The following is a 26,052-nucleotide window of genomic DNA, read 5'->3' as shown; positions in this document are numbered from 1 at the left end:
TGCAAACAGCCGATCAAGGACCTAAGGTGATTGGTTCTAATCCCGGAATCCCATATGGTCCCCCGTGCCTGCCAGGAGCTATTTCTGAGCAGATAGTCAGGAGCAATCCCTGAGCACCTCCGGGTGTGGCCCAAAACCAAAAACCAAACCAAAACAAAACAAAATGTCATATGATTTTTGTTGTTTGTTTTTTTTGACAGTAGACACTGCTTAGGGCTTACTCCTGGCTCTGCTCTCAGGTCACTCTTGTCGGAGTGAAGAGGACCATATGCATTGCTGGGGGTTGAACCTTGGTTGAGCGCATTGAAGGGAAGCTCCCTACTCACTGTACTATTGCTCTGGCCTACATTAGACAGTATGTAATAATGTAGAAGATGATGTGGTTTAATTAGTAGTATGGGGATGAATATTGGTATTATGAATCTGAAACATCTTTTAAGTATTTTTAAAAGGAATATTTATGTATTCTTTCAGATGTTTTCATACCTATGCCAGAGAACTTACTAGTAAATTTAAACGAGAGTAAAGAGGTAAGGATATTTCCCTGTCTGATTTGTTTATTCATATTTTTGATATGAACTTTACATAAAAATTTGCTTCTTTCTGTGACATTTTAGAATGTTAACATTTTTATATTTGTTGTTAAAATTGATCATATGGATAGTTCTTGAGTTTTTCCTTGAATTATTATTAAGTAATAAAAAGCACTTTACTTCTAGTAAGGTAGTAGATAGTCCTATTGTATAAAGGAGGAAAACATGAAAGAAACCTGCCATACAAGCTATTTGGGAAATCGGGAGGGTTGCTGAAATAAGACTCTGGTCACTACTTAGAAGCACTTTAGCGAGGCTGCTTTCAGTGCCCTTTGCTTTTCTGATCCACAGAATATCATTGGGGTCAGTTCAGAAGAAACTCTTATTACCTGCCTGGAAATTGCCATGACATAATACAGTGAGAGGTGAACAGAATGTGTTTAAGGGGGGGATGATGTCTACCCTGTATATGCATATATGCCATAGGGCTAATGTTTTAACTAGCAAGTCTGTGGTCTCAGCTGTTGGCAGTGGTGAATTCACCGTAGAGTACACATTTTTTCCCATTAACTATTTCTACAAACTAACCTGAAGAGGTATTTTTTTTCACATTTTTTTCTTTTATAGTGATATAAATAGTTGGCAAATTTACTGGTTCTCTTAGATTTTGCAATAGGTAAAGAGTTAAGCTCACTTTGGAAGTGAAAAGAACAAAGTGTGTAGAAGTGATTGAGAAGGCATTAATGCAATTCGAATCTCTATACCTGTGATAGTCCTTTGGCTACATTTTGGACTTATAGTCTTGCTGGACTATAGCATGTGCTTAAGAACTGTAGCATGTGCAAGAACTGTAAGGCACAAATTTTGATATGTCTTGTTTGACAACTTATAATGTTGACTTAAAATAGCTTTCTTGTTATTTGGCCCAACTTCGTTGTTTCTTGTACTGTTTGTAGATCTCTGACCACATCATGTCTTGTCACTTGTATCAGCTACAGACATATTAAAAGCATTTTCTAAAAATTATATTATGTTTGAGTTTCTTGCTTTATTTCACAAGCTTGTGCAAGATTTACTGAAAACTTTGCCGCAAATGTTCACCAAGACCCTGGAGACCCAGAGTGCCTTGGGTCCTGCACTGCAGGCTGCCTTTAAACTGATATCCCCAACGGGTGGTCGAATGACTGTCTTTCAAACACAACTTCCCACTCTTGGCGTAGGAGCCCTGAAGCCACGTGAAGAACCGAACCACAAATCATCTGCTAAGGTAAGAAAGTCATTAAATGTATATTCTAAGATGTTCAGAGTATGTGTTGCCCAAAGAGAGCATTGTATGCATGGATTTTTGCTGGTGCTCTGTGACATAGATTATAAAACTGGTTTATTAGGATTTATTTTTCAGGGCCTGGAGATATAATAACAGTGGGTTAGGCTAACTAACCCACTTTGAGCCCTTAGACTTATGCACTTTCAGGAGTAAGCCCTGAGCATGGATAGTTGTACCACCAAAACAAACAAATGAGTAAACCAAAAAACTTAAAAAACAATTTTTTTATTTTTCAGTTATGGAAAAAGGAATATAAACAAAAGCATAGGCGCTAGAGAGATAGTATGGGGTTTGACACTTCACAAGCAACTTGACCTATATTCAGACCCTGACATCTCATGTAGTGCCTTAGCACCTCCATGAGTGATTCCCCGAGAGCAGAGCCAGGAGTAAGCCCAGAGCACAGCTGGGTATGATTCCCTAAACAAAGAACAAAAGACCACTTGCCTGTGGCTGACTCTAGTTTGATCCCAGGCACCACAGTTAATTCCCTGAACACAGGTAAGTGTGCCCCTGAAGCTAAAAGAAAAACAAATGGATAAAATATTTTTCTTTATACATGCATTTTTACTTTATTACATTATTTTTTACCTCTAATTTTAATTTTAGATTTACCTTTAAGTTTAGATTGGGGCGGGGGTTTGGGTCACCCCCAGCAGCCCTCAGGGGTCACTCCTGGCTCTATGCTCAGAAATCACTCCTGGCAGGCTCGGGGGACGATACGGACTGCTGGGATTCAAACCACTGTCCTTCTGCATGCAAGGCAAGTGCCTTACCTTCATACTATCTCCGGCCCCTAATTTTAGATTTTTTATTAGGTCACTTGCTTTGTGTGTGTGTGTGTGTGTGTGTGTGTGTGTGTGTGTGTGTGTGTGTGTGTGTGTGTGTGTGTGTGTGTGTGTGTGTGTTGTTGTTTTGTTTTTGGCCACACTCGGCAGTGCTCACGGGTTGCTCCTGGCTCTGCACTCAGAAATCACTCCTGGCGGGCTCAGGGAACCATATCGGATGCTGAGATTCAAATCCAGATCTATCTTTGGTCGGCTGCATGCAAGGCAAAACGCCCTACCGCACTACTGCTGTGCTATCTCTCTGGCCCTTGGTCACTTGCTTTTGATAAGAATATCTTGGCTTGGGGCCGGGAAGGTGGCGCTAGAGATAAGGTGACTGCCTTGTAAGCTCTACCAAGGAACGGACCTCGGTTAGATCCCCCAGCGTCCCATATGGTCCCCCCAAGCCAGGGGCGATTTCTGAGCACTTAGCCACGAGTAACCCCTGAGCGTCAAACGGGTGTGGCCCAAAAAAAAAAAAAAGAATATCTTGGCTTGGGACAAAGAAACTGAAGTAAAAATATGATTTGGTATATTGACTGTCATGGCTTTTGAACTATTTGTATTTATGAACTTGGCTAGAGGTGTTTATTTTTCAAAAGAATATGAGAGTGTGTTGGACAATGAGTTAGTGCAGAGGGCTAGAGTGTCTGCTTTGCATGTGAGACCCTGGAATTCTTGACCCTATATGGCTCCTGAGCCCAGCTGAGAATGACCTCTTAGTTCTGAGTAGAAAGTAGCCTCTGGTACTTCTCATTGTGGCCCAAATTCCCTTATTCCCACAAAAACAACAAAGAAAATTATGAGGGCATGGCCTTACCTTTTTATGTCGTTTTGTTTTGACCACACCTGTGATACTCCTGGCTGTGTACTGAGGAATTACTCCTGATGGTGCTCTGGGATCAAACTGAGGTTGGCCACATGCAGGGCAAACACTACCCACTGTACTCTTTTTTTGCTGTTGTTTTTTGATTTTTGTTTTTTTGGGCCACACCTGGAGAAGCTGAGGGGTTACTCCTGGCTTTGTGCTCAGAAATAATTCCTGGCTTGGGGGATCATATTGGACACCAGGGTATCGAACCGTGGTCCGTCCTAGGTCAGCAGTGGCAAGGCAAATGCCCTATCGCTGCACCACCACTCTAGCCCCTCCACTATACTCTTGCTCTAGTCCCTTTTTGTTTCTTCATTTTATTCATGTAAGGGAGCCTCCCAAGCAGTGCTCAAGGGCTTCAGATTCAGAGACTCTTGGTGATATTTGACCAACAGGGCCAGATGGTGCAGTGCTAGGGCCTGACTCAAGCCCATTGGTCATTGGCCACTCTGATGGTACTGGAGGGATGGGCCAATGTATGTTGCACTGAACACTGAGTTATCTCTCCAACCTCCATGACCATATCTTAGAATGATCATGGAATCAATCTTAGTATTTTGCTCACTTTAGTTTATTATTGTTAGTGTTGTTCGGGGCTTCGATCATGGTTCTTAGTCTACTCCCAGCTCTGTGCTCAGGGGGTTATCAATCAAGCCCTACATGTGAAGCATGTGTTCCAAACCATTTAATTTCTGATCCTCTGTTCCTTTTTTACATGTTATTTGAATAGATATTTAATTTCTTTGCCATTTTTGGTGGAGTTAATTTTTGGTTGTACTTGGTGATGCTTCAAGGGCTGTTTACAGTGACCATGTATTATCAGGTATAGAATCCAGACTCCTGTATACAAAACATAGACTCCCTCCCTCCCTCCCTTCCTCCCTCCCTCCCCATTAACTAATTCTTGGCTGCAAAGATAGTTCTAGTGTTAAGATGCACACCTTGTTTGGTGCTGACTACTATTCAGTCTCTGGTACCACATGATCCTCTGATCATTGTTAGACTTTGTCCCTGAAGACCTTCCTGCACCATTGGTGGCCCCGTTAATCTCTGGTACTGCAGGGCTCTAGCAGCACTATATTATTAAAACCCTCACACTGAACTGTTAGCATCCTTGGCTGAGTACTGGGAGCATTCCTGGGGGAAATAAGACAGCAAAAAATAAAGTTCTTGATCAGTGTATGTTACTTACTAAAAAAACAAAAAAATGTACAATACCAAAGGATTTAGTAAACTGCCTAGATACTTGGATAGATTGCTATTTTTTGTTTATCTTAAATGTATCAGTTATATATTTATATTCATTTTCTTTTGTTATTAGGATATCCACTTAACTCCATCCACTGACTTCTATAAGAAATTAGCTTTGGACTGTTCAGGTCAACAGGTAGCTGTTGACTTATTCCTTCTCAGTGGACAGTATTCTGATTTGGCTTCTTTGGGTAAGTGACTTTTTCTTTAATGTTTTTTTCCCCCTCAAATGAATATAATAAGGATATTTATGATGATATTTTAAATATAGGACAAAGTAAAATAATTTTCTCTTCAGACAATCATTCAATTTAGTTTTTATAAAATAAATGTATCTCAAACATAACAGAAATTTTGTATTACTGTTTAGAGAAGTAAAATTTTGGCAGTGCCTTGGAAGCTTATAAAAAAGAAGTTACCTTAGTATAGTAGTTATCAGAAGACTGTATAAAGGAGTTGTGTGTTTTATTGTTTTCTAGGTTGTATTTCTCGGTATTCAGCAGGTAGCGTCTATTACTATCCCTCTTACCACCATCAGCACAACCCAGTCCAAGTGCAGAAATTGCAGAAGGAACTACAAAGATACCTCACTCGTAAGATTGGCTTTGAAGCAGTCATGAGGATTCGGTGCACCAAAGGTGAGAGTACTGTTTTTTTTCTCATGTACGTAGGAGCAAATATTTCTCTTAATACCAATTAACATGTATTTTTCATCTAGTTCTATAGTCCAAATAAAGGAAGGAGGAGTTCTGGCTTTGGATTGAGGGAGAAACCATGGAGCAAAAAGTGTGGGATGCCATAATCATCCTTTCCTGACTGGCTTGCCTTATTATTCACTGTTACCCTGCTTCTTCAGACCCATTGTCATGGAGTTTAGAAATAAAATGTGTGGGGCTGGAGAGATAGCATGGAGGTAGGGCGTTTCCCTTGCATGCAGAAGGGCAGTGGTTTGAATCCCGGCATCCCATACGGTCCCATGAGCCTGCCAGGAGTGATTTCTGAGCTCCAGGAGGAACCCCTGAGCGCTACCGGGTGTGACCCCAAAAAACAAAAACAAACAAAAAAAGAAATATGTTGTGTGGGGTGATCTCACAAACTAAGTGTTTTGTTTTACACTATAGATTTGGCGGTGTGTGTGTGTGTGTGTGTGTGTGTGTGTGTGTGTGTGTGTGTGTGTGTGTGTGTGTGTGTGTGTGTGTCTCAGACCCAGAGGTGCTCAGGGCTTACTTGGCTCTACACTCTGCACTGGTGGCTTTGGGGACCATTGGGATCAGGGATCAAACTTTGGTTAGTTGCAGGACAAATATGCAACCTGTTGTACTATCTCCAGCCCCAGATTTTCTTTTTCTTTTTCCTTTTAAGAGACAGGGTCTCGCTATGTTGCCCAGGCTGGAGTGCAGTGGCTATTCACAGGCCTGATCTCACTACTGTTTAGCACGGGAGGTTTGACTTACTTTGTTTCCAACCTGGGCTGGTTCACCCCTTCCTAGGCAACTTGATGGTCTCCCACTCCCAGAGGGGTCACCCTATTGATGCCTAACTTAGTGTGGACACTCGATCGGCATACAGCCCAGAACTCCTGGACTCAAATGATCCTCCGACCTCAGATTCCTGAGTAGCAGGGACTACAGGTGTGCGCAAACACGCCTGGCGAGATTTAAAAAAATTTTTTTTTTGGGCCTCACCCAGTGACACCCAGTGGTTACTCTTGGCTATGCACTCAGAAATTCCTCCTGTCTTGGGGGACCATATGGGACGCCGGAGGATAGAACCACGGTCCATCCTAGGCTAGTGCGGACGAGGCAGATCCCTTGCGCCACCGCTCCAGCCCCCAGATTTTTTTTTTATTTTTAATTTTTATTTTTAATTTTTTTTTTTTTTTTGAGTAACAGCAGGCCGCGCTCAGGGGTTACTTCTGGCTCTATGCTCAGAAATCGCTCCTGGCAGGCTCAAGGGACCATATGGGATGCCAAGATTCGAACCACCGACCTTCTGCATGCAAGGCAAACACCTTATCTCCGTGCTATCTCTCTGGCCCCTTCAGATTTTCTTTACTTGAAAACATTTTTATAGTCTCATAGATTACACAATTAGAGAAGAGCTATGGATGTGGTTCAGGTGATAGAGTGCATGTCTGTTGTGGGCAGGGCTCTGAGTTCTTATCTTGGTACTACCAGATGTAGGGCTAGACAAATAGCTCAACAAGCTGCATGCAGGTCTAGTTTCAGTCCTAGTCACTGCAGTCTCCTAAGCAACAACAGAAATGACTCCAGGCACTGAATTTGGGATACTGTGGGGTATAGGGATTCCTTTGCCCCTACACCCCCTAATTCATGTGGGTGATGCCGGGTATCCTACAGCCTTTTACACTGAAACATATCCTTGGTTCCTGAAGCAACCATTTTTTTAAGATTTAAATGTGTGGGTTTTTTTTTTTTTTATTTTGGGCCACATCTGGGGGTGTTTTTTTTTGTTTTGTTTTGTTTTTTTTTTTTGCTTTGATTTAGGGAGCCACTTCTCGTTGTGCAACACCCTGCAATGCTGAGGAATCATATGTGAAGCAGGGTCAAGCTCGTTTTAGTTTAGTTTAGTTTTGTTTTTGGGCCACATCTGGTGGTGCTCAGAAGTTACTCCTGGCTTTACCTACGCTCAAGCAATCGCTCGGGTTCCCATATGAGATGCCAGGAATCGAACTTGGGTTGGCCGGGTCGGCCATGTGCAAAGCAAATACCATAATGTTGTGCTGTCATTCTGGCCCCAGGAAAGGGGGTTAAGACCAATCTGTGGGGTCTGAGCAATATATATGTAATATATAATATTAATATAATTAATACTATGTTAATATATTTATGATATGTTATATATTATATAATATAATAATTACTTAATATATAACAATAGTACAGCAACTAGGATGCTTCTTTTGCACATAGCTGACCTGGACTTTATTCCTGCCATGTTGTTTCGCAGGCATGGTCAGGAATGATCCCTAAGTGCAGACCAAAAAGTAAGCCTTAGGGCTGGAATGATAGAGAAGAAATAGTATGTTCGTCTTGCATGTGGATGACCCAGAACAGACTCAGGTTCAAATTCCGGCATCCCATATGGTCCCCTGAGCCTGCCAGGAGCGATTTCTGAGTGCAGAGCCAGGAGTAATCCCTGAGCACTGCCGGTGTGACCCAAAAACAAAAATAGATCTGATCTGTATTTTTATTATTATAAATTAAAATATTGTGGGGCCAGCATGGTGGTGCTAGAGGTAAGGTGTCTGCCTTGCAAGCGCTAGCCTAGGACGGACCACGGTTCGATCCCCCGGTGTCCCATATGGTCCCCCCAAGCAAGGAGCGACTTCTGAGCATCACTGGGTCTTGCCCAAAAACATAAAACAAAACAAAAAAATTAAAATATTGTATATAAGCCTTTAAATGTACAATCTACTCTGCTAAAGTAATAAGCATTGAATGTAAAATTTCGTATGTATGTATATGTAACTCATTTATCTAAATTTTTCTATTGTAGGTCTTTCCATTCATACCTTCCATGGGAACTTCTTTGTTAGGTCAACAGATTTACTGTCTTTACCCAATGTAAATCCAGATGCTGGGTATGCAGTCCAGATGTCAGTGGAAGAGAATCTCACTGACACTCAGTTGGTTTCCTTTCAGTCAGCTCTCCTATATACATCCAGCAAAGGTAAGTCGTTTCTTTGTGGCAAAAAAAACACCCAAAAACAACCAAAACCAAAAACATATAGTATGGGCTAGAGAGATAGTATGGTGTTTGTCTTTGCACACAGCTACCCTGGATTTGATCCTCAGCATTCCATATTGTTCCCAGTCTACCACCAGAAGTGATCCCTGAGTGTAGAGCCAGGAGTCACCCCTGAAACACATCTGGGTGTGTCCTCCTGCTTCGCCCTCACCTCAAAATAAAACAAATCACCAAACAAACAAAAAATACCAAGAAAAGCATATATACTCTTGAAGCAAAAACCTGGAAGTATACCTAAACATTTGCTCTAGCCCTAGAAGCTTTTCCGTGGCTCCACAAAGTAAGCTTTTTTTAATTTGGTATTTTGTGATTTCTGATCAATTCCCTCCTTTGTGGAGGAAGTTAATTTCTTTTAGGGGGCCAGAGGGACAGCACAGCTGTATGACATTTGCCTCGCACGCAGCTGACCCAGGACTGATGGTGGTTCTAATGCTGGCATCTCATATAGTCCCCCAAAATTGCCAGGAGCAATTTCTGAGCACAGAGCCAGAAGTACCCAACCCCTGAGCACCACCAGGTGTGACCTAAAAATATAAAAAAAAAATTTTTTTTCTTTTAAGCCAAAAATATATTCCAAATTTTTAATTTAAGATTTAATTACTAATCTTAAGAGTTTTGTTGCTATGTCTTATAAAACAGGGAATTAAATTTCCTTTTGATTTTTTTTGTTTTTGTTTTTGGGTCATGCCCAGTGACCAAATCACTGGTTTGGGCCAAGCACTAAAACTCCAGTGCAAAGTATCACCCCAAGTGACTCTCTGACACATTGGAGCACCACAAAAATGAGCCGGGCGGTGGCACTAGAGGTAAGGTGCCTGCCTTGCCTGCACTAGCCTTGGATGGACTGCGGTTCGATCCCCCGGTGTCCCATATGGTCCCCCAAGCCAGGAGCGACTTCTGAGCACATAGCCAGGAGTAACCCCTGAGCATCACCGGGTGTGGCCCAAAAACAAAAACAAAAACAAAAAAAATGAGTAAGCTAAAAATGGCTTTAAAATAGTATTCAAAGAAAAAGAGGGGCTGGAATGATAGTACATCGGTGGGGCATTTGCCTTGCACGCGGCCAATCCAGGTTGGACCCATGTTCAGTCTCCAGTATCAACCCTGAGCGTCATCTGGTATGGAGCCCCCCCAAAAAAAAAAAAACAAAGGAAAAGGTATATTTCAGGCCAGAGAGATAGCTTAATAAGCTGAGTGTGTGCTTTTCACGTAGGAGTCCCAGGTTCAGTCCTTGGCACTGAGGCTGATAGAGTTCTGGCATGCTGTCGTTTGAATATGATACACTTTCCTTTCAAAAATCACTTGTTAAGGGGCTAGAGCTATAGCACATTTTATAGCATATAGCTTGTGGCTTAACTGGGTTTGATCCTGGCACCTCATATGTCCCCCGAGCCTGCCAGGATTTCTTTTTCTTTCTTTCTTTATTTTTTTACCTGCCAGAATTTATGAGCGCAGAGCCAAGAGTAACTGCTGAGTGTAGCCGGTGTTGTCCAAAAACAAAAATAAATTACTTGCACAAAGGGAACATTGATAGAAATATGAAACTTAATAATTCTCATTTACTGTTTTGATACTACCATTACTTTATAATATAATTAGATTTAATTCTAATTAACTTGGGGAACCATATAGGATGCCAGGGAACGAACCCGGGTCTGTCATGGGTCAGCAGCATGCAAGGTAAATTCCCTACTGCTGTGCTATCCCTTCGGCCCTAATGATTTTTCTAATTGACTTTATTATAAACTTTTAGGGAGGGGACAATCCTGCCAGTGACCCAGCTTGGAGGGAGGGCATATGGTGACTAGGATTGAATCCAGAGCCTCAAATATGCAAAATCATGTGCTTTACCATTTGATCCATATGCATAGCTTTAAAAAATACTTTCGTTGGGGTCAGAGAGATAGCATGGAGGTAAGGCGTTTGCCTTTCATGCAGAAGGACAATGGTTCAAATCCCTGTATCCCATATGGTCCCCCGTGCCTGCAAGGGGGCGATTTCTGAGCGTAGAGCCAAGAATAACCCCTGAGCGCTGTCGGGTGTGACCCTCAAAAAACTTTTATTTTTGGGGTTGAAGTGAAATAGCACAGCTGTAGGGCATTTGCCTTGCATGTGGCTGACCCAGGTCGGACCTGGCTTCAATTCCGGTGTCCCATATGGTCCCCTGAGCCAGAGCAATTTCTGAGCGCATAGCCAGGAGTAACCCCTGAGCATCACCGGATGTGGCCCCAATCCCCAACAAACTTTTTTTTTTAATTTTTGTTTTCTGGTTTTTGGGCTACATCTGGTGATGTCAGTTCACATTCAGGAATGACTCCTGGCAGTGTTTGGGGAACCATATGGAATGCTGCGGATCAAACCCAGGTCAGCCAAATGTACCCTCTGTACTGTCACTCTGGTATTTTAAGAATAGTTTTTGAGGGGCCAGAGTAATAGTACAGTGGGTAAGGTATTTGTTTGCTTTGCACATGAGCAACCCAGGTTCAATTTCAGGGATCCCTGAGCTTAGCAGGAGTGATTGCTGAGCACAGATCCAGGAGTACTGCCCCAATGCCACTGGGTGTGGCCCAAAATCAAAACAAATGAACCAAAACAAAGTTTTCTAGGGACCTGAGACAGTACATAGGGTAGGCAATTTCCCTAGTATGCGCTGACCCACGTTCATCCCTGGCACCTGATATGGTCCTCTGAGCACCTCCAGGAGTGATTCCTGAGCATAGATTCAAGTGTGGTTTTTGAGCATGTCAAGTTTTCCCAGGGCTGGAGAGATAGTACAGTGGGTAGGGCATTTGCCTAGTGTACAGCCAACTTGGATTTGATCTCTGGCATCCTATATGATGTCTTGAGCACCTCCAGAAATAATTCCTGAATGTGGTGCCAAGAGTAACCCCTCAGCTTTGCTGGCTGTGGCCACCAAACAAAACAAAACAGAACAACAAATCTTGCTGTGTCCCTTAATGTCCTTTTTTTTCCTCCCCAAAGGTGAAAGGAGAATTCGTGTTCACACTTTGTGTTTGCCAGTAGTTGCATCTCTGAATGAAATCTTTCTTGGAGCTGATGTTCAAGCGATTTCAGGATTGTTGGCCAATATGGGTAAGAATTATTATCTTATTAATAACATTAATTTATGATTAATAATAGCATACATATAACTGTTTTCTCTTAACATTTTTTTTGGTTTTTGGGTCACATCCAGCGGCACTTAGGGTTATGCTCCTGGCAGACACGGGGGACCATATGGGATGCCGGGATTCGAACCACTGTCAGTCCTGGATCGGCTGTGCGAAAGTCGAACACCCTACCGCTGTGCCATCGCTCTGGCCCCCTCTTTTAAATCTTTTTAAGGATTTTAATGTTTTGGATTTTATATTTGTCTATTAAATTATTTGAATGAAAGGTAAACTTAAGTTTTTCGGGTTGCTCTTTTTTGTTTTATTTTGTTTCTGGGTTTTTTATTATCACACCAGTGATACTCAGAGGTTGTTCTTGGATCTGCATTCAGGAATTATTGCTAGTAGTTGAAAGGGCAGGATGGGGAAATCTACAGGATTTGAACTGAGGTGAGCTGTGTGCAAGGCAAGTGCCCTACACACTCTACTATCTTTTTTTTTTTTTTTTTGGTTTTTGGGCCACACCCGGTGACGCTCAGGGGTTACTCCTGGCTATGCGCTCAGAAGTCGCTCCTGGCTTGGGGGACCATATGGGACGCCGGGGGATCGAACCTCGGTCCGTCTCCTAGGCTAGCGCAGGTAAGGCAGGCACCTTACCTCGAGCGCCACCGCCCGGCCCCCACTCTACTATCTTTCCAGCCCCAGTAAGGTATTCTTTTTGCAGAGAGGAAGGACTACATCTGACATTATTTAGGCACTACTCTCAACTCAGTGCTGGGATCATTATCCAAGGTTTTAGGGCAACCATGTGGTGCTATCTTCCGGGCCCCAACCTTAAATATTTTAAAAATAAATTGAGGGGCTCAAGAGATAGTAGAGTGGGTAGGGGGACTTGCCTTGTACTTGACCAATCATGGTTTTACTAACCCCAGTAACTCATATGGTCTCCAGAATCCACCAGGAGTGATCGCTGAGCATAGAGCCATGAGTAAGCCCTGTCCTACTCCTTCCCCCAATAAATCAGTTTAAAATCTTTTTTTTTTTTTTTGGCCATACCCGTTTGATGCTCAGGGGTTACTCCTGGCTAAGTGCTCAGAAATTGCCCCTGGCTTGGGAGACCATATGGGATGCCAGGGGATTGAACCGAGGTCCTTCCTTGGCTAGCACTTGCAAGGCAGACACTACCTTTAGCGCCACCTCGCCAGCCCCAGTTTAAAATCTTGTCTTTGTTTGTTTTTGGATCACACCCAGTGACCCAGCTAAGAGTTCTCTCAGCTTATTGCAGAATGGAAGTCTGAAGAGAAATTTTTAAGAAAATTTAGAGCTGGAGAGATAGTTCAAGATTAAGATACATGTGCCATGCCTTGCATGTTGGCTCAGGAATTACTCCTAGAGGTGCTCAGGGGGCTAAATGGGATGCTGAGGATTGATCCCAGGTTGGCTACGTTCAAGGCAAACAACCTACCTGCTGTGCTATCACTTGGCCCTATAATTATAATGGGCTTTTTGTTTGTTTGTTTTTTTGGATTTTGGTTTTTGGGTCACACCCATCAGCACTCAATGATCACTCCTGACTCCATGCTCAGAAATCGCTCCTAGCAGGCTCGGGGGACCATATGGTATGCCAGGAATCAAACCACCGTCCTTCTGCATGCAAGGCAAATGCCATACCTCCATACTATCTCTCTGGCCCCTACAATATAATGTTTTAATAAATTCTACCAAAATGTTGTTTTCTTATTTAGATTTAATGTTTTTCCATTAAGATACATAAAGGTTGAATTACTTTTCAAATTGTTACATAGGAAATAGAGTGGCATTCCAACTTTAGTAGAGGTTACAGTTTTCAAAACGTGTACTTTTGATTGCAGTTTAACTTGTAATAAATGGAGAAAGAATTTGTGTAATTAAAGAAAATTTTATGCTGGCATATTATAGGAGTTAAGGTACTTGCCTAGCTCATGACTGACTCCAGTTCATACCTGTCATCACTTCAAGAGTAATCACTGAGTACAAAGCCAGAGTACCCCCTAACTATACCGAATGTGGTCAAGTCCCGGCCCCTCCAGAATTTGGGGGGTTTATTTGTGTGTTTGTTTTGGGCCACACATGGTAGTGCTCAGGGATTTTTCCTGGCTCTGCTCTCAGGGATCACTCCTGTTCTTGCTTAGGTAACCATAAGTGGTCAAGGCTTGATTGGCCATGTGCAAGGCAACTTCCCTATGTCTGTATTATCTCTCTGGCACCCGACCCTCTGGAACTTATTTCTTCTGTGTTAAGGAATGGGATAAACTTGTATCTCTTTTTTTGCTTGTCTCTCTCTTCACCCTGTTAGCTGTGGACAGATCTGTGACAACCAGTCTGAGTGATGCTCGAGATGCCCTGGTGAATGCTGTCATAGACTCTCTTTCGGCTTTTCGCACTTCAGTCCTAAGTAGCCAGCAGCCTGGACTCATGGTTCCTTTTTCTCTGAGACTTTTTCCACTCTTTGTGTTGGCACTCCTTAAACAGGTAAGAATATCAGAACAGTAAAAATATCAAAGCCAGTTAAATTTTTGGAGGATAGGAATCTAAACTCTTAAATGAAAGGACTTTAAATAAATAAGTTATATATGCAATATAATATAGGCCTTATTCAGCAAATAGTCAGATAGTATGTTTTTAAAATGTAAGCTATAAGAAATTTTCCAATTTTTCAGAACAAAAAGTTATATATATATATAATATATATATATATATATATATATATATATATATATATATATATATTTGGTTTTTGGTCCACACCTGGCGGTGCTCAGGGGTTACTCCTGTCTGTCTGCTCAGAAATAGCTCCTGGCAGGCACGGGGGACCACATGGGACACCGGGATTTGAACCAACCACCTTTGGTCCTGGATCGGCTGCTTGCAAGGCAAACGCCGCTGTACTATCTCTCCGGGCCCAAAAAATTATATATTGCCAGAGTGAGAAATTGCATGAATCTTTCTCTTCTTTTGGATCTTTCTTGCTATCCTACATACTACTTAACTACATGCTACTTTTCCCGTGTGGGTCTCCACCCCCAATTTTGGACTGCACCTGACAGTGCTCAGTGCTACTCCTAACTCAGTGCTTGTGGAATTGTGTAATGTTAGGCATTGAATGTAGTGCTTCTGTGTTAAAGAATATACTCTTACAATTTGAGTCATCTCTCTGGACCTCTACGCTTTAGCATTTTTGGTTTTGTAAAATTATTTTTGCCACAAACGGAGTGCTCAGGAGCTTTTCCTACACTTGTACTCAGTGATCACTTCTACCAGTAATTGGGGGGAGGCATATGTGGTGCTGTGGATTGAACAAGAGTTTGTCACATGTAATGGCAAGTAAGATAATACCTCTATATTCTCTCTCTAGTCTCTACTTCTTTATTTTAGATAAGGTTACCAGTGTAGCTGTTCTTTGGACTATATTGAACTTCCTTTTTTTATATAGGGGTGGGGTAGGGTTATTTGGACCAGATTCATCCATGCTCAGGGGGTTACTCCTCATTCTTCACTCAAGAATTATTCCTGGTGGCCTTCTGAGGAACATATAGGGTGCTTGGGAATTACTGTGTGCAAGGCAAACACGCTACCTGTTGTATGTACTATATCTCTGGTCCCACTTTATCCTTGGCTTTAAGCTTGGATGCTCTCTTTGTATTTAGATCCTCCCCCCCCCTTTTTTTTTTAAAGCAACATAGGTTTATTTAAAGATCTATGAAAGGAAAGAAAAGGATACTGTATATGTTCAAGAGAGAACTATGGGCTTCTCCATTCTGGAGAAGGTCATTAGTACACATCCCAGGTTGAGATGATCTTCCCACCATCATGGAGAACATGGCCAAAATAAATTAAGAGTTATATGTCTCAGGCCACAGAGATAGTCCAGAGGTACTAACTGTACCTGAGCATTGAGGTAGAAGTAAGCCATGAATGTAGTGGTAGCTGACTATGGCACAAAATAGAATTAGGAAAAATTAATATCTTAGGTAGAGATATAGACAAATCCCCAAAATGGAGGTTTTTAGGGTTTATTTATTTTTTTATTTTGGGGTTTTGGGTCACATTCTGTGGCAGCACTCAGGGTTTACTCTTGGCTCTGTGCTCAGAAATCGCTCTTGGCAGGATTGGGGGAGCATATGGATGCTGGGAATTGAAGCCAGGTCCGTCCTGGGTCATCCTCATGCAAGGCAAATGCCCTATTGCTGTGCTATCACTCTGGCCCAGGTTTTCTTTATTTTTATTTTTTACTTTTTATTTTTTTGGGTTTGAGGCTACACTGTGGTGTTCAGTTGCTATTTCTGACTCTACGGTCAGGAATGATTCTTGGCAGTTCATAGGGTATGCAGTACCAGGGATAGGTCCAGAATCACCTGGTCTCCCTAGCACTGCCAGGAGTGATCCACACTCGCAGAGCTGAGAGCTCGCCCTAAGGTACCGCTGAGTGAGGCAAAAAGAACACAAGGGCCGGAGAGATAACAAGGAGGTAAGGCGTTTACCTTGCATGCAGAAGGATGGTGGTTCGAATCCTGGCATCCCATACGGTTCCCCGAGCCTGAGTGATTTCTGAGTTTAGAGCCAGGAGTAACCCCCGAGAACTGCCGGGTGAGACCCCCCCCCCTCCCAAAAAAAAAAAAAAAAGAAGAAACCAAAACATAAAAATCGCTTCTGGCAGGCTCGGGGACCATATGGGATGCTGGAATCAAACTACTGTTCGTCCTGGTCAAGTGCAAGGCAAATGTCCTACTGCTGTGCACTCCACTAATCATTTTTTGTTCTTCATTCGTGTCTTTTTTTTTTTTTTTTTTTTAATGTGCCGTATATCTTTATCTTTTGGGGCTTGGGGACTGCAAAAACAGTTTCTGAAGGCCACTTTTGTTAATATGCAGCCTGGGTAGTATTAAAGGGATAACTCATTGAGCTGAAACTCATGCTTTGAATGCTGGAGCAATCTCTAACCCTAAATGGTTCCAGCACTGAGCTGGGAGTAGCCCTTGAATAACCCTGGGAGTAGCTACTCCTGGCTGGAAGTAGCCAGGATGTGGCCAAAAACCTTCTCAAGTTGGTGCTTGTTATATTACTGTCATTATACAGTATACAAAGCATTCTTTTATTTTGTTTTGGAGCTATACTTAGTTCTCATAGCTTATTCCCAGCTCTGCACTTTGGGGTTACTTCTGGTGGTGCTTACGGTACCATATTAGATATGGGGATTAAAGCAGAGATGGTCACTTGCTGTCTATTATCTTGCCCTGATGAAAGTGTTTTGGATTAGATTTGTTTCTGTGGCTAGTGAACAGATAACCAGTGTCATCGAATCACTTTGATATGGTGAAGTAATCAATGTGTCAAGATAGGTTAGGATATTGCCACACTTCAATGCAGATTTATTAAGATTTCTTAAGATTACTTTTTAAAGAATAACAGTAAATTTGCTACTTTTACTTGAAGGTATTATTTAAAATTGATACTTCTATGTGACGATTTCCTTATATTTGGTAAGTTTTATATCTGTTTCTTAAATAACTCCCCTCTTTCATTTTGCACGTGGGGTTTGTTTTTGTTATAGAAATCGTTCCAGACTGGGACAAATGCACGACTAGATGAGCGCATTTTTGCAATGTGTCAAGTGAAAAACCAGCCTTTGGTCCACTTTATGCTCTCAACTCATCCCAGTTTGTATAGAGTTGACAATCTCTCAGATGAGGTATGATTGATTTATTTTTTAATGACTTTTACTTGCTTGTTTTTATAAGTACGATTTATTGAAACGTAGAAATGAATAAAAGTATGATTATAAAAGCTTTATATTCTTTGCTGGGTCTCTTAAAATAATTTTTGTTTTGTTTTGTTTTGTGTGTGTGTGTGTGTGTGTGTGTGTGGGTGGGTGGTTTTGGGGTCACACCCGGCAGTACTCAGGGGAAACTCCTGGCTCCATGCTCAGAAATTGCTCCTGGCAGGCACGGGGGACCATATGGAAGCCGGATTCGAACTGATGACCTTCTGCATGAAAGGCAAACGCCTTACCTCCATGCTCTCTCTCCAGCCCCTTAAAATAATTTTTGATTTAAGTTAAAATGCCTTTATTTCTTGAGCTTTTACTTATTTATTTATTTATTTATTTATTTATTTTTAAAGAATACAGATTACAGATCCTCATCAGTATTCAGAGGGTTCTTGCCATTCTGGGTTTGAACTCAGGCTTCACACCCGGCAGTGCTCAGGGAAAACTCCTGGCTCCATGCTCAGAAATTGCTCCTGGCAAGCACGGGGGACCATATGGAAGCTGGTGCTCTAATTGAGTCACATCCCTGGTTCCTCTATTTATATAAACACATTGATATGAAAGGAATAATATGAGAATGAAGTTATATCTGAACATCTTAGTCAATATGTAGTATGAGATCTTGAGCTATAGAAGAATATTTATATTCTTTGTTTTTTTTTGGGGGGGGGGTTTGGGTCACACCCGGCAGCACTCACGGGTTACTTCTGGCTCTGTGCTCAGAAATTGCTCCTGGCAGGCTCGGGGGACCATATGGAATACCGGGATTCGAACCACCATCCTTCTACATGAAAGGCAAACGCCTTACCTCCAGGCTATCTCTCCGGCCCCAGAATATTTATATTCTTGGTATATTCATTGGTAGAGTATATGCCCTGCATGAATGAGGCCAGTACAAAAAATAAAAAGGAGAGAAGTGGTACAATTATAATAAGTGTGATAATGTTAAATTCTGAAATTGAATATTAGGATATATAGATTCGCAATAATATCTTAGTTAAAAACCTTTCAAAGTTTAAAGAACATGTTTAAAGGACATGTTTCCTTTGAAATGTTTTCAGTAATAGTTTAAGAATTATTAATAAGAATTTTACTTTGGGGCCTGGAGCGGTGTTTGCCTTGCAAGCAGCCGATCCAGGACCAAAGGTGGTTGGTTCGAATCCCGGTGTCCCATATGGTCCCCCGTGCCTGCCAGGAGCTATTTCTGAGCAGACAGCCAGGAGTAACCCCTGAGCATCGCTGAGTGTGGCCCAAAAACCAAAAAAAAAAAAAGAAGAAAAGAAATTTACTTTGTGTGGGTGGTGGGTGGTGGTGCATGCCTGGCTATGCTCAGGGCTTACTCCTGGTACTGTGCTCAAGGATCACTCCTGGTGGGCTCTCAGGGATCTCGAACTCAATTTACCTGGGGGCCGCAGGAGGCAAAGTTGGGGTGATCCTTGAGTGCAAAGTCAGTAGTAAGCCTTGAACATTGTGGGGTGTGACCCAAACAACTAAAACAAAACAAAACAAAACAAAACAAAACAAAAAAAAGATTCCTCTATGGCAGGGCCACAAAATGTTGTATGGAGGGCTGCAAACAGCCCTCGGGCCGCAAGTTTGAGACCCCTGCCTTATAGGGTGTTCAGAATTGAACCCGGGTTAGCTGTGTGCAAGGCTCTGGCCCTGAAATTTCCTTATTGGACTTCATGGCAAATCAAAAAGAACTATTACTCTTGTTGCACAAAAATCATTCTTCCCTAAGAAGGGGTATGTGAACTAAAACAGTCAGCTATCAGACTTGATATGGATCTCCCTGTCTTCATTTATTTATTCATTCATTCAGGAAATAAGAATGTTGACTACAATTATTAGTTTTTTTAAATTATAGTTAAAAGAGTTGTTTGGTTTTATTGTGATTCTCAGTGATTTAAGAATATTTCTTGGGGCTGGTAAGGTGCAAGCACTAGCCAAGGAAGGACCGCGGTTCGATCCACCAGCATCCCATATGGTCCCCCCAAGCCAGGGGCAATTTCTGAGCACTTAGCCAGGAGTAACCCCTGAGCATCAAACGGGTGTGGCTCGAAAAACCAAAAAAAATATAAATAAAGAATATTTCTTTATATATTTAAAAAAGAATAAGGCCAGGGGCTAGAGCAGGTGGTGTAAGCCTTAAGACAACTGCCTTGCCCACGCTAGCCTAGGATGGACCGCGGTTCGATCCCCCAACGTCCCATATGATTCCCCCCAAGCCAGGAGCGATTTCTGAGTGGATAGCCAGGAGTAACCCCTGAGCATCACCGGGTGTGGCCCAAAAATGAAAAGAAAAAGAGTAAGACCAGATAGTTTATCACTCCACTAACTTGTTGCTCTATCTACTTTCAATTTTTGGCATTGCTTTAGGGAGCACTCAATATCAAAGATCGCACTGTACCTCAGCCGCCTATCCTTCAGCTCTCAGTGGAGAAGCTCAGCAGAGATGGAGCTTTCCTCATGGATGCAGGCTCTGTGAGTCTTTTTATCAGTCCTTCTGTTGTACACCATATTCCTTCATTCTATTTAATCTCTTCCTTCCTGATTGTATTTTTATATCAACCATCTTTATCCTTCATGGTGTTTTAATGCCAAGCATAAAGTTGGTAAACGGTAATTATTTCTTAGTTCAAGATGCTGATTATTCAGTCTTACTAAACTTACTAATTGTTTTGATCTTTTAAAACACACTCATTGATTAAAATGAGTCAACAGCTATCACAGAATAATATTCTTTGTTTCAGGTATTGATGCTTTGGGTTGGAAAAAATTGTGGACAGAATTTTCTCCACCAGGTTCTAGGAGTGGAAAACTATGCATTAATTCCACACAATATGGTAAGACACTTAATAATAGTGATTATAGCAGACACAAAAGACTTTAAATATGCAGAACATAAAAAACATGCAAAACATGAATATTATTTTTTGGGGGCCACACTCAGTACTGCTATGGAGTTATTCCTGGCTCTATGCTCAGAAGTTACCCCTGGCAGGCTTGGGACCATGCTGGGTCTTGAACCTGGGGCAACCACACACAAGGCAAATGCTCTACCTTTTGGGCTATCGTTCTGGCCTTGAATATTACATTTTGAAGTTGATATTAGATTATTTTTTCAATGTTCAGGATATTATTTTCTTTTCTATTAAGAATACTCCCTTTTGTTTGTTTTTGTGCCAAAACTGGTGAAACGTACTTTTTGGTTCTGCACTCACAACAGTGCTGGGGGAATCATATTGGGTGCCAGGGATTGACCTGGGTTGGCCATTCAAGGAAAGTTCTTTACCTGCTATATTAGCTCTCTAATATAGCCAAAAATACTCATTTTATATTTAAAAGGTATTCATTAAGTTATTTTGCTTCCATTTACTTATTTATTCTTTCATTTATGACAGTATAGTATGTATGTATGTATTTATTTATTTATTTATTTATTTATTTATTTATTTATTTATTTATTTATTTATTTATTTATTTATTTATGGCTTTTTGAGTCACACCCAGCAGCTTTCATGGGTTACTTCTGGCTCTGGGCTCAGAAATTGCTCCTGGCAGGCTTGAGGGACCATATGGGATGCTGGGAATTGAACCAGTTCAGTCCTGGGTTGGCCATGTGCAAGGTAAATGCCCTAGCACTGTGTTATCACTTCGGTCCTGTTTTTTTAATTGTATTTAAAAACAAAGTTATTAATAGTTGAGTTTTAGGCATCAAATATTCTAGCACTAATGTCACTGCCAGTGCCAGCTTCTTTTTACCAGTGTTTCCAGGTTTATTCTCTCTTTTTTGGGAGGGGGGCTCATACCCAGCAGCACTTGGGTTACTCCTTGCTTGGGCAAGGCATGAGACTGAGTGCTAGTTTTTAATATTTGCGTTACATTGATGGTCTGTGCTACTAAAGTTAAATATTGAGAAGTTGTCATATTTGACATAAGTGAATGAATAAATGAATGTATTCCATAGGATGTTTTTATAGGACAAGACTCTTTCCTTGTTGTTTTTTTTTTTTTTTTCGGGCCACACCTGTTTGATGCTCAGGGGTTACTCCTGGTTAAGCGCTCAGAAATTGCCCCTGGCTTGGGGGGACCATATGGGACGCTGGTGGATCCAACTGAGGTCCTTCCTTGGCTAGCACTTGCAAGGCAGACACCTTACCTCTAGCGCCACCTCAATGGTCCCTCTTCCCTTGTTTTTTTGATAACCATAGTCAGAGACACACTCATTTGTGGTTCTTATGCACCTTGGGTATGGAGCTCTTTTTAGGTTAAAGATCTGATAGCAGGGTTTTGTTTTTTGGTTTGTTTTTGTTTTTTCACACTTAACCATCATGTTTGCTGGGAGTTGCACACTTTCATTGCATTGCTTTCATCCAGAGGTCATGCTTTCGTATTTGTGGTGCATGCAAATTGTGCATGTCAAGGTCACTATGGTGCTGAGATATTCAGCATTGTTTACACTAAGCTTATATATCTGTATTTGTGGTCATAGTAAGGACCATGCTTGATGCATGAGGGCAGTACAATCAGTAAACGCATTACATTTTGCTGGAAAGGCAGGCACTTTGCTGTAGTGCCATCCCTGCAGACCCTGCTATGGCTCTTTTTATGGAACAACAACTGAACAAAGTAGGTGAGACAGATCAAGTGATCACTTAGGGGCTGGAGAGATAGTATAGAGGGTAGTGTATATGTTTGACTTGTACACTCTCAACCTGGGCTTGATTCCAGGTACCATATATGGTCTCCTGGTACCCCATACAGCCAGGAATAATTCCTGAGTGTAGAGCCAAGAGTAATCTCTAAGCATCTCCAGGTGTTACCTAAAAACTAAAACACCCGAATAAATAATAGAATAGATCACTTACTAGAAAATATGGTATGCCAAGCTTGTGCCTTTCCTCAGATTTCTGAAAATCACTGTAGTGCTATGAGATGTCGTGATTCATACACATGATCGAATTTGAACAGCTCTGTAGTTAATATTAAATATTAGAGTGAGTTAAATGTTACCTTTTTATTTTTAATTAGACAGATCTTCCAGAACTTGATACACCAGAATCTGCCAGAATAATAACGTTTATCTCTTGGCTTCGAGAACAGAGACCATTTTACCCAATACTTTATGTGATACGGTAAGTTGAAGTTTTCATTTGCTGGTACTGAAACAATTTGACATTTTAAGAAGCTACCTTTTGTATATCTGCTTGTTTGTTTTTTGATACCACCCTGCAGTACGCAGTCCTTACTCCTGGCTCTGCACTCAGGTATTATTCCTGGTGGTGTTTGAAGGACCATATGGAATGCTGGGAATCAAATTCAGGTTGACTTTGTGCAAGGCATTCGTCCTACCAGCTGTACTGTTTCTCTGGCACTAAGCACACCTTTTTATTTTTATTTTCTTTACGTTTTTAGGCCACATTCAGTAGTGCTCAGGGGTTACTTCTGGCTCTGCGCTCAGAAATAGATTCTGGCAGGCTCGGGGAACCATATGGGATGCCGGAAATCAAACCAGAATTCATGTGGGTTTGGATGTGTGTGTGCAAGGCAAACGCTCTTCCGCTATGCTATTACTCCAACCCCCTAAGCAGATCTTTTAGAAAAATATATATAGGTTTTTGGTTTTGGGGATACCTCCTGTGGTACTCCTAACTTTGTGTTCAGAAATTACTCCTGACAGGCTCAGTGAGCATAAGGGATGCCAGGGATTGAACTCAGGTCAGTTGTGTACAAGGCAAACACCCTACCCATTATAATATTGCTCTGGTGCCTAAATAAATAAAAAGCTATTTTTATTTGTCTTTGGTTTTTGGGCCACACCCGATGACACTCATGGGTCACTCCTGGCTATGCACTTAGAAAATGCTCCTGGCTTGGGGGACCATATGGGATGCTGGGTATCAAAACGTGGTCCGACCTGGGTCACCCGCATGCAAGACAAACACCCAGGGCCCGAAGAGATAGCACAGCGGTGTTTGCCTTGCAAGCAGCTGATCCAGGACCTAAGGTTGTTGGTTTGAATCCCGGTGTCCCATATGGTCCCCTGTGCCTGCCAGGAGCTATTTCTGAGCAGACAGCCAGGAGAAACCCCTGAGCACCGCCGCCGGGTGTGGCCCAAAAAAACAAAAAAAAAAAAAACAAAAAAGACAAACACCCTACCACTGTGCTATCACTCTGGCTCCGAAAAACTACTTTTAATTAATAGTATACAATTATGCTTTCTATTTTAGTAAAAAAGATTTTGTCAACTAAATATTTTCATAATGACCCCTCCTAATAGCTCCAAATGAGCTATTTGTTATGGCGTTGTTATACTTAACGGTGCATGTAAAAAGTCTTTTAATAAGTTTATTTCATAAAATAATTTTTGTTGTATTCAATTATGTTTATCTTTTATTCCTAAGGGATGAGAGTCCAATGAAAGCAAGCTTCCTTCAAAACATGGTAGAAGACAGAACAGAATCTGCATTATCATATTATGAATTCCTTTTGCATATACAACAACAAGTAAATAAGTGAACACCTGAAGATGTTTGAGTTAGTTGTTTAAGGAAAGTCATAATCATGCACAAGGAGAATGTGTAATACTTTCCTTTTCTATTAGGTTTGTGGACTAATGTGATAATTGTATGTTCTCACTGTGATTTCAACAAGCGATAGCCAATAAAGGACCACCACAGAGAATCAAGCATACAAATTTAAAATACTGTATTTTAAAAATCAGAGTATAGCTATATATGATTTAATACCCTTTTTTATTTGCTGCCAATTATATTTGCATTGTTATGGGTTAAAATAAGATGAGACAATGTTGCAGAGGCAAAGACATTTTGTAAAATAAAGTCTTCTGTATTCCAGTTGTATATTTCTCATTTTTCCTGAATTTTGGGCTGCTACATTTAAGACCTCACAAGACTAAGTGTTGCAGGGAAGTTACAAGTCCTTGATAATGATCTTTTTAAAATAAAAACATTTCAGAAGTAAATACTATGTAGAAAAACTATAATTTATTTCCCATATCCGGTTTTTTTTTAATGGACAAAGAAAAGGATCACTATAGTAACTAAAACTAGAATAAACTAATTAAGCTTGAGAAGAATATGAAATAATACATTCAAGCTTTAAAATCTGTCAGTATTTTCTATACTTGAACAACAAAGTCACTTTTATTTGAAGTGGGAATGATGTTCTAAGTTGACTGCAGAAGATGTAGACACCTTCTTATTCTGCAGTGAAGAGAATCTGAGCTCTCTTTGTTATACATCATATACATCAGGGCTGGCAGTGATAACAGGGAGATGAAAAAATTTAGTTATCTTGATTCTTTATGTGGGTATTATTTGGTATATTTCTGCTCTTTGATGTTATGTTGGTGAAATGAGGAAGAATTCAAAACCTTAAAGATTTCTTAAGTACTGTCTTAAAAGCATTGGCAACATTTTTCTAAGGAGTTAATTAAATTGGGCTGGGACTATAGCTCAGTAGTAGAGTGCTTGCCTTGCATGTGTGAGGCCCTGGATTCAACCCCCCAGCATTACATACACAGAGAATTAACAAGTAAATTGAAAGCCGCTCATAAGAAATATTTATTTTTGGATATTAAATCTTTTTAAAGCATGAATGCTGCTGGGTGTTTTGGGGGGTGTTAAGATGATAAAATCCAACTTAAGGAGATTATGAACAAAACATAATTTCTGAACATACTCGAGTTGTTTTCTTTGTTCAGAGAAGTATAGTAAAAATTATTTAGTGGATTTTGTTTACAAATGGATAAACTATACATTTGTATGTTCAAAGTGCTGTGACAGAGTATCTTTTAAAAAGTTTGGCCTGGTTTTCAGAGATTTATTTTGTCTGTATGAACTTCTGAAAGTAAAAGATGTTCATGTGTAATACTTGATGAAGAGGATATTTTTTGTTTTAATGGGTTAGAAAAACGTTTACAATCTTGGTCTCACATGGTCACCAATAAAATAGTTACTTTGAGGTTTACACCAATCTGAGCTGACTTTAATCGAGCTGTTTTATATAGGGAAGAAGTAAGTCCCACACATTACTGCCTGCTGCCAGATTATAATAATTGTCATTTATAAAAATAGCATCTCCCAACAATTTAAAGGATTAGAGCACATGCTTTGCATGCGTGCCTGGTTTGTTCCCTGGCACCATATGGCTGCACTTCTGAGTGGATACAGACTGCGCCAAGTGTGGCCCAAAAACAATAAAAAATAAAATAAGAATATCATCTTCCTTAAGCAGTATTAAAAGTTTATTTTCAGTATACAAGTTATGCAATGAACTGGAAAATTTCTTGAAAGCAGCTTAATAGGAATTAACTTTCAAATTGTAGGAAATAAAAACAATATACATTTTCCCTTTTGAAGAAACAGAGTAGGTACAATGCACTGAAGTTTCTTAAAATAACAAATTATCTTCATAATGTGAATTTCTTATGTTGATATTTGTCAGTTCTTTCTTAATAGTAGTAAAGAATCTTCCAGAGGGAAAAGTTTGTGCTTGAGGGACAGTAATCTTTCTTTTCCTCACTTTATT

General features: G+C 40.9%; 1 protein-coding gene across 2 annotated transcripts in view; it reads left to right on the top strand.

Annotated features, from left to right (window-relative positions):
* Positions 1–24,356, top strand: part of SEC24A (SEC24 homolog A, COPII coat complex component) — a 65,978-nt gene extending 41,622 nt beyond the window's left edge. The window contains exons 12-23 of one of the 2 annotated variants that reach the window (XM_049786712.1): positions 475–530; positions 1,594–1,800; positions 4,880–5,000; positions 5,289–5,447; positions 8,329–8,502; positions 11,563–11,673; positions 14,026–14,201; positions 17,281–17,418; positions 19,876–19,980; positions 20,250–20,342; positions 22,531–22,634; positions 23,904–24,356. In XM_049786712.1, coding sequence (XP_049642669.1) covers positions 475–530; positions 1,594–1,800; positions 4,880–5,000; positions 5,289–5,447; positions 8,329–8,502; positions 11,563–11,673; positions 14,026–14,201; positions 17,281–17,418; positions 19,876–19,980; positions 20,250–20,342; positions 22,531–22,634; positions 23,904–24,018 — 1,559 coding nt within the window. In that variant the 3' untranslated portion in view covers positions 24,019–24,356. Of the gene's footprint in view, positions 1–474; positions 531–884; positions 1,083–1,593; positions 1,801–4,879; positions 5,001–5,288; positions 5,448–8,328; positions 8,503–11,562; positions 11,674–14,025; positions 14,202–17,280; positions 17,419–19,875; positions 19,981–20,249; positions 20,343–22,530; positions 22,635–23,903 lie in introns of those variants that run through there. The other variant, XM_049786713.1, reaches the window with a different exon arrangement.
* The last annotated feature ends 1,696 nt before the right edge of the window (positions 24,357–26,052 follow it).

The sequence above is a fragment of the Suncus etruscus genome, chromosome 14 (genome assembly GCF_024139225.1).
Source record: "Suncus etruscus isolate mSunEtr1 chromosome 14, mSunEtr1.pri.cur, whole genome shotgun sequence".
Taxonomy (NCBI): Eukaryota; Metazoa; Chordata; class Mammalia; order Eulipotyphla; family Soricidae; genus Suncus; species Suncus etruscus.
The sequence above is the reverse complement of the archived record's forward strand: the minus strand, read 5'-3'. Positions and strand labels throughout refer to the sequence as shown.